This window comes from Trachinotus anak, unplaced genomic scaffold (assembly GCF_046630095.1).
Source record: "Trachinotus anak isolate AG129_WGS33_773 ecotype Australia unplaced genomic scaffold, CSIRO_AGI_Tana_v1 ptg000040l, whole genome shotgun sequence".
Lineage (NCBI taxonomy): Eukaryota > Metazoa > Chordata > Actinopteri > Carangiformes > Carangidae > Trachinotus > Trachinotus anak.
In genome coordinates, this window is record NW_027273891.1 from 109,017 (window position 1) to 117,419 (window position 8,403).

At 44.4% G+C, this 8,403-nt stretch overlaps 1 protein-coding gene and 1 long non-coding RNA gene across 5 annotated transcripts; one reads left to right on the plus strand and one right to left on the minus strand.

The window, feature by feature from the left end:
• Positions 1-522: 522 nt before the first annotated feature.
• On the minus strand, positions 523-2,068 carry LOC139615048 (uncharacterized). The gene is made up of 3 exons (XR_011687206.1): positions 1,713-2,068; positions 1,480-1,577; positions 523-768 (listed from the first exon to the last, which is right to left on the minus strand). It is a non-coding gene; the product is annotated as an uncharacterized lncRNA (long non-coding RNA).
• On the plus strand, positions 1,407-7,804 carry LOC139615046 (survival motor neuron protein-like). 4 transcript variants are annotated; one of them, XM_071472846.1, is made up of 10 exons: positions 1,407-1,564; positions 1,803-1,871; positions 3,290-3,397; positions 4,434-4,622; positions 4,753-4,944; positions 5,474-5,578; positions 6,593-6,724; positions 6,798-6,947; positions 7,368-7,404; positions 7,506-7,804. In XM_071472846.1, the coding sequence occupies exons 1-9, from the start codon at positions 1,517-1,519 to the stop codon at positions 7,401-7,403; spliced, it is 1,029 nt and encodes a 342-aa protein (XP_071328947.1). In that variant the 5' UTR covers positions 1,407-1,516; the 3' UTR covers position 7,404; positions 7,506-7,804. The 4 variants fall into 4 exon arrangements, with proteins under 4 accessions (XP_071328947.1, XP_071328948.1, XP_071328950.1 ...); XM_071472847.1 differs by having other exon boundaries at positions 6,596-6,724; XM_071472849.1 differs by lacking the exon at positions 6,593-6,724.
• The last annotated feature ends 599 nt before the right edge of the window (positions 7,805-8,403 follow it).

The following is an 8,403-nucleotide window of genomic DNA, read 5'->3' on the forward strand; positions in this document are numbered from 1 at the left end:
CACCTTTAATTTTGCAATACACACATCAGCTGTTACTGTGTGTGTGTCTGCAGTGTGTCTGCAGTGTGAGCTCTCCTGCTGGTTTACACTTATCTTCAGTCTGCAGTTTTTCCTGCAGCTCTCAGCCTCGTTTCCACCTCACACGTCCTTAAATCTGTCGTTTTTCCTCCACAGTCTGGTTCATTTAAAGGTTTGATAAACTGCTGCTCAGAATCCACAGCTCAGCTCTGTTTGCTCTGCAGATCTCTGTCAGGTTCATCCCTCTCCTTCATCAACAGTCGACACATTCAGTTGGTGACTGTGAAGTCTGTCTTTTGCATTTTCAGCAGCTTCTCCCTCATTTAGTTTTTTCTCGGTCAAACAATAAACTGGCAGCAGATTACACTTCTGTTCATCACAGACATTAAAAGATTCTGATTCAAACTGTGAACAGACTTTCGCAGCTTGTGTCTTTCAGCCACGGCTTTCTTCTTTGGGAGGAAAGTTTGAAAGGTTTAAATCAGACTGAACAGAAGAGGATGATGATGTTGAAGGATCACACCAGAGTCTCTTTAATACAAACTCAGATGATACATGATGATATAAAGTTCCTTATATAAAACACTAACAGGCATCAGGACCAGAAACACAGGTGATTTAAACAAGACTTAAACATATGAGAAGATCAAATGAATTCATATTCATGTCTTTGTGAGACCTCATACTGAAGAACTGCTGCAGGATGAAGCTCCAGGCTTTTTTAGCTAATTCGTTCGCCCTGCACAGAGACTAGATGAGACAGAGCAGAAACATATAGAAACACATCATGTCCCAAGAGGCAGAGAAATTAAATCAATAAAATGGACGATACATTCAAATCAAATCAATCCAAACAAATCATCAACAACAAATATCAACTTTGATAACACCACCCTGACAACAATAAAAGCATCATCATTCTCCACCAACCAGTGAAGTTACAGAAAATATGGTCACAGTTATTTTACAGTGTTGAATAATCACCACAAGTGTTTCTGCAGAACATTATGATGTCACAGTGAAATTTGACTTTTGACCTTTTGGATATAAAATGTCACCATTTTAACTCTTTTAACTCATTAAACCTTTCTGTTAAATTGTGTCATACAGTAATTAGTGTGTGAATTCTTGAGTTATAGCCAAAAACGTGATTTGCGAGGTGACAATAACCTTGACCTTTGACCTTTTCTCTATAACAAAGTCAGGTCTTGACCTGACCCTGTAAAGAGTTTTGAGATAATGTATATTATGATTTGGCGCTATACAAATAAAATAATAATAATAAAAAAGAACTAATTCTGTTCTACCCTCAGTATACATCACAAATAACATCATTTCTACTGTGGTCCTCGTCTGATTAGTGCCGACGATAAGATTTATTTTGAAAGGTCTAACCGGAAACTCTTGATAATATCAGGTTAACTTGACACAGGTGTTGTCGGTTGGCGGTTAAATCTTTACCTGTGTGAAATGACCGGTTGTTTTCCTGACGACAGCCATGTCGGAGCCGACGGAACACGGGGTTCTTCACGGAGCCGCGGGGCCGGTACGTTTCAATCCTGTTTGAGTTCATGAGGAAAACGGAGAATAACGGAAAATGTTCGTTAGCCGAGTGCCTCAACTAGCGTTAGCTAGCCTCAGGCTTCACGGTTCTGCGGCGCGAAGACGCGGAGCCGCCGGTTAGTCTCACTTACTCCAGGTTAGTCGGTGATTGTCGGTGTAGGTGAGCTGGTTGGGAGCTAACCAGTCCCCTCCCCGGCTCACCGTGCACCCCCCCCCCGCAGGTGGAGCCCGACCCGGCGGCCGAAACTTCCCTCGTCCAAACCTTTGAAAACACCTTGGAAATATCACAGGTTAGTTTAAAAATGTTTATATTCACGTTCCGCTACAGAAATAAGGAAATGACTTTTCACCTGTAGCTCTAACTTTCCCGGGCTGTTTATACAACACGGTCATTTTCAACGTGTTTACCTGAAGAGAGAACTTTCAACCAAACTCTGTCCCAAAGTTTGGCGATTTTAGATCGGCACAGTCATTGGACATTAACCGTCCGGGAAATGACTGAAGAGAGGAGGGGGGGGGGGGGGGGAGAGAGAGAGAGAGAGGGGGGAGGGGGGGAGGGAGAGAGGGGGGGGAGGGGGAGAGAGAGAGAGAGAGAGAGAGAGGGGGGAGGGGGGGGGGCAGAGGGAGGGGGGGGGGCAGAGAGAGAGAGAGAGAGGGGGGGGAGAGAGAGGGGGGGGCAGAGAGAGAGCGACAGACAGAGAGAGAGACACAGAGAGAGAGAGAGGGAGAGAGAGAGACAGAGAGAGAGAGAGAGGGGGAGAGAGAGACAGAGAGAGAGAGAGACAGAGAGAGAGAGAGACGGAGAGAGAGACACAGAGAGAGGGGGAGAGAGAGACAGAGAGAGACAGAGAGAGAGAGAGGGGGAGAGAGAGACAGAGAGAGAGAGAGGGGGAGAGAGAGAGAGAGAGAGAGACACAGAGAGAGAGGGGGAGAGAGAGACAGAGAGAGAGACAGAGAGAGACAGAGAGAGAGAGAGGGGGAGAGAGAGAGAGAGAGAGAGACACAGAGAGAGAGGGGGAGAGAGAGACAGAGAGAGAGACAGAGAGAGACAGAGAGAGAGGGGACATGTGACCGTACTCCATATAAAAATATGGCGATTTTAAAAGGGCACACTCCTGTTAAAAACACTCGTCTTTGTTAGAAAATAACAAAATGTTTTTGCAGAATAACTTTAACTAATTTGCTGCAAACATTAGCTCCTAATAACTAAACATTGTACTGCAGCTCTTCCCAGTGTGTCTCTTGGCACCAGTTACTTGGTAAATTGTCAGTTTTACATGGGAAGAGAAAACGGTCAACAAAACAGCTTTCAGTATTCTGGAAATTTAAACTCACTATACCTAGTACTTATTACCCATATATGATATTTAATGATTTTAGATTAATAGCAAACCAGTTAGGAATGCTGAAAAGTTCTGCGTCCAGAAAATCAGTAATCAGTACTTTATAGCAGCGCAGTTTGTAATAAAAGATGCAGTGTGATTCAGTGTGTTTTGATTTACAGGTTCAGCAGGCGCTAATGCTGAAAATGATCTTATAAGTAATTGCATGATGAACTGAAGACGCTTTAAATAAACTTCAATGATGTTTCAGACTGTGGTAAATTTACAGCCACAAGCAGGAAACCACAAAACTGGCAGATTGTTTTAATGGAGTCTGGATCTTGCACTCACTAATTTTGACTGCCAGTGTTTCTCTGTCTGTGCAGGATGTTAAGCTGTGTGCAGCCTCAGAGGAGACGAACAGCAGAGAGAAGCTGGAGGACGAACAGACGGTCTGTCTACCTGCAGCTGAAACCTCCACCACAGAGTCAAAGGTAACGACTGCACAGACAGGACAGGTCAGGGCAGGTTTACAGAACCACTTTTAATATGAAAGACTGGGCTAATCTGCTGGATTGAAACCAGGACCAGTGTTTCTTTAAGTTCTGGCTCTAATGGTGTCTGTAATTAAACTAACACCCAGTAAAACCTGTCAACCGACTGATGACATCAGCTGAAGGTCGGCGATCTTTCCAAAATATCATATCTCAATCTTACGAATACACAGTGACAGTCCATACCATGTTGTGTACCACACCCAAATAAGGCCAGTCTATGGTCTTCACCTGTATGTATGACGACTCTATTGGTCACTGAAGCCCAAACTTAGTCACATGACTCACCTACCTTCTGCTACATGTCTTACTCCCGGCACATCTCATCTCAGCTGGGTTTATCCAGTTCTCACTGAGTTATGCTTTTCCTGCATCCTCATCTGTAAGACCTTGGTCGTCATGGTTACTGTGGGTAGTAGAGGAGCCTTCTGGACAGAATTTAAATATTGAGCCATTGTCTCACAGTGTAAGTGTTAGTGTGGCCTTCAAAATAAAAGTAAACAAGACTTAGAAAACCCCTTCACAAGAGTTTTCAACATGGTCTTGTGCATCAGCGTCTTAAACCCATGTTGTCCACAGCTTTGAACGGCACCATATCCTTAGCTACACCCCTGACCCCTGACCCTTGACCACCTCAGTCACCTCGTTCCATCATTTGCTGCTTTTATTGTATATTTTCAATAGCACTAAAACATCGTTCAGTGGTACCTGTTTTCGGGAACTTGAGAGATACAGATACATGTTGTACAATCAGTAAATAATCATTGTGTTTGTGAATGTGGATCCATGTTTGTAGAGTAGGCGGCGAACAGATGGTATGATAGTAAAATGTTATAAACTCTTCGAGTCTCTGGAAAAGTCAATCGAAGGCGTCGTCGAGATCAATCATGACAAAGTCGTCAGATCACTCGCCGCTGATTTCATTGTGGAAGAAGCTGTGAACCAAACTGTCAGGTCACCTGTGTCTCTCTGTCAGTGGGTGGTTGGAGATCAGTGTCAGGCCGTGTGGTCAGAGGACGGGCTGGTGTATCCGGCGACGGTGGTGTCTCTGTCCGGAGAGCGCTGCAGAGTTTGTTTTAACAGCTACGGCAATGAGGAGGACATGGAACTGAGCGCGCTCCAGAGACTGAAGGCTGCACCGCACACACAGAGACAGAACGCTCAGGTAATGTCCAGGTGTCAGGTAGAGGTTCAGACGTTTTACATGATGAGACATTTTTTCATGAAGGTAATTTAAGTGATTTAGAAAAGCAGAAAGTGTCAGCGAGTAAAATGTGTTGATGTTTGTGTCTCAGGACTGGAGTCCTGGTTCTCGGTGTCGGGCGGTGTATTCAGAGGACGGTGTGGTTTACCCAGCCGTGGTTCTGTGGGTCAAAGGTCAGCGGTGCCGCGTTCGATTCGATGACTACAACAACGAGGAGGAACAGGACATCAGCAGCCTGCTGAGCCCTGACGAGCTCCATGGACCCCTGAGAGCCACCACCAAGGTAAATACCTGGACCGGGACCTGGACCACGTCAGACCTGACTGACGTGTGTCTGCAGCACCAAATATCAAACTGTCCCATCATCATTACTCTGTGATCAGGTAGATTTAAATCATCATATGCAACGTGTGTAGTGAGTCAGAAACACATGGTTCTGATGGTCTGGACCATTTTGAACCAGTTCTATAAAAACCAGATCTGGATCTTGATTGGTTTTACTCTGGACATTTGATGCTGTGTGTGTGTTCTGTGTTTCAGTATCTGTGTATTATTTTATTATTAATGCTTTATTTTCTGACAGAAGAAAACAAACCAATAAGAGAGAGTCGGTCTAATCCCATTTACTATTGTAACACCCCAGAACACGGAGACGTTGAACGCCTCCTGAAACTAAATCAGATCTGTAGTCATGGAGAAGGATTCCTGATGGAGGGAGCCATGAAAACATGTGGACTGACTCTCTCTGATGTCAGTGATGTAAACAGCTGGACTGACTCTAAACCAGACCTTCATCATATCGTCTCCTGCAGGGCAGCAGCTGGAAGTCCACTTCAACCAGTCACTTTGACAGGAGGAGGGGGAGGAGAGAGGAGAACCAGGAGGAGAGGAGGAGAGATCAGCAGAGCTGCTCCCGGGTGAGTCCAACCACATCCCAGTGGTGACACCTGCTGAGCCTGAGCCCAGAGCTCAGGGTCCCACATCCTGGAAAACCGTCCTGGAATTCCAGTCAGGAAGAGTCCTGGAAAACAACAATTGACAACAACGACTTGTCCGAGAAAGAAAAGTTTCTATGATGAAAATGATCACGACTAGTGATTATTTTCTGAATGAATTAATCAATTGATCAGTTTGTGTTGTGGTTAATTTCTTCATGTGTAAAGTGAATGAAACAGAAAATAACAACACATCATATTTTCACTGAGCCCAGGAGACGTCTTCAGACCTGAAGGGATTCATTCAGGTGTGCAGTCAGTGACTGAGACGACGAAGACGACAACACATGACAGTTACACAGTAACAGGCTGAAGCTGAGTGTTCTCTCAGGAACACTGGGAGGAAAGTTCTTCACATTTGGTATAAACATCACATGGACTCAAGGATGAACTGCTTATGTTGGTGAACAAAGGTCAAAGGTCACTGAACAAAAAACAAAAGGTTTTTGACCACAACTCTAGAATTCACTCACTAATTATGACACAATTTAACACAAATGTGTGACAGGATAAAAAAGTGATGACATTTTAAATCCAAAAGGTCAAAGGTCAACTTCACTGACATTATTCAGTGCTGTATCTGTACGTTCAGACTGAAGGTGGTTCTGCCTGTCCAGCGACGCTGATGAAGTGCAGTGTCACACATCTGGAAGTCCCTGTAAACAAACTGGATCTGCAGTTATCAGTTTCTGCCTCGTTATGTTTGGGAACAAATGTTCACGTGGTTGTGTTCTCCAGAGTGGAGCACCTCTGCATTCTGATTGGTTGCTGCCAAACTGCATCGTAGCTCATTGCCATAAAGTTTCCTGGAGTTTTTTCTGACGCACCGCCAGCAGGTGTAGCGCTTTGACGTTCTCGCTGCCTTCAGACTGAACGTGCAATCACTCAGGAACGGGTTTGTGGACAGTGATCTCATACAGCTCATCTTCACATCAGCAGGTGAAGGAGAGTAAAGAGAGAGAACAGACGAGGAGAGCGAATCAGCAGAGAGGTGAAGCAGAGAAACCGACCAATCACAGCTCTTCCCTCTTCCCTCCGTTTCCTCCTCCTCCTCAGTCGAGCTCAGGGGTAAAACTCACCTACGAACCAGGTTATTGTTGTTTTTCTCTGTGGATCAGCCATTCAGTGTTTCTGTCTCCAGGACCCTCTGTCCTTCATGCCCCCTCCTCCTCCTCCTCCTCCTCTCTGGATGTTTGGAGGGAAGGAGTCCAGAGGCTCCACAGGAGTCGACTCCACCTCCAGCATGTTGATGCTCTGGTACATGTGTGGGTTCCACACCGGCAGCTTCATGGTCAGTCTGACACACACACACACACACACACACACACACACAGTGAGCCTGGTCAGAGCTTTCAGTCCATGGTCATCCTGGAGAGAACAGTGTAAACGTGTCAACTGTTGAGTTTACTTCAGACCAGGACCAGAATCAGCCTAACACTACTCCTGTCATGTTCATCACATTCTCATGAACACGCCCACAGGGAAGGTCAAAGGTCACAGCTTCATGTTCCTCTGAACAGGATGTATCAGGAAAAACACAGGAAGTTTCATCACATCTGGAACAAAGACGTTAAAGTAGTTATGAAATGAAACTGAATTCATCAGTTTCCCCACTGCAGATAATTAAATTAGCAACTAAATAAATGAACAACACAAAAAAAAAATTAAACATTTAACATGAGAAACTCTGAAGTGTGTGTTTGTGTTTCAGGCTCAGCAGCTGCTCAGGTCAAACTCTAAAGACTGAGGTGAGAATTCACACACACAGGTACCTCACCTGAGGTCAAAGATTCACCTGAGGTCACAGGCTCAGTCATCACATTAAACTCAGTTTTATTTCCCGCCGTAGAGCCAGAGGGAATTCTGGGACGAGACGCTGCTGGAACTGTCATCGTTCTTTCTCAGGCACTTGTACATTTTTCTTTTGTATATTTTAAAATGGTTGTATTTGTTCTGAGTTGAGTGTTTCCATGGAGACGCTGCTCGAGTTTCGTCCAACAGACGTAGTTTGTGTTGACATTCAGATGTTTGGAGCTGGTTTTGGTTTGTGTGGAGCTTTAGTGTTGCTCTGTGAATCACTGAGACTCTGCTGTTAGAAAATGAAATCAAGATATTTCGTCATTAAAGAGAAAGTGGACGACTGTTCAATTTCCGTCTTTATTTCACTGTGAATCAGCTTTGATGAGGGTCAGGTATCAATTGAGTTTTATCAATTAATATGAATGATTGTTAAAAAAAATAGAAACAAATATCTTTATTCTTGAGAATAAGACTCCTGTTTATAATTCATATATTCTTTTCTATTCTTCTTTTTGACTTTTTTGTGAAATTACAAATTTATCCAGACAAAATGACGACTTAGTTTATTACAGTAAATAATTGTAATAATGTGAGTGTTTACAGTTGATTGATCTCTGGCCCACAGAGGCTCTGAGCAGGTCTCATCAGGTCTGGACCTGCTGTTCTTAACCACCACAGGTTTTCATCTCTGTAGCTGCAAGTTGAACCAAACTAAAGGCAGATTATTGGCCTGCACAGGTGAACAGATTTGTTACACGGTGACCTCGTCAGTCAGAGATTAACGCCTCCTGTGTGGTTTGACGTAAACGCTGACACTCAGAGACCCTGCACAGGCACAGTCTCTTCCTGTCAGGCTCAGGCTGAGTTTTCTGTTGGTCAGTGGGTTTCAGTGACATCACGCCGGCCCCCTGCAGGTCTTCAAAGGTCTGAAAAGTCCTAAATGTCAC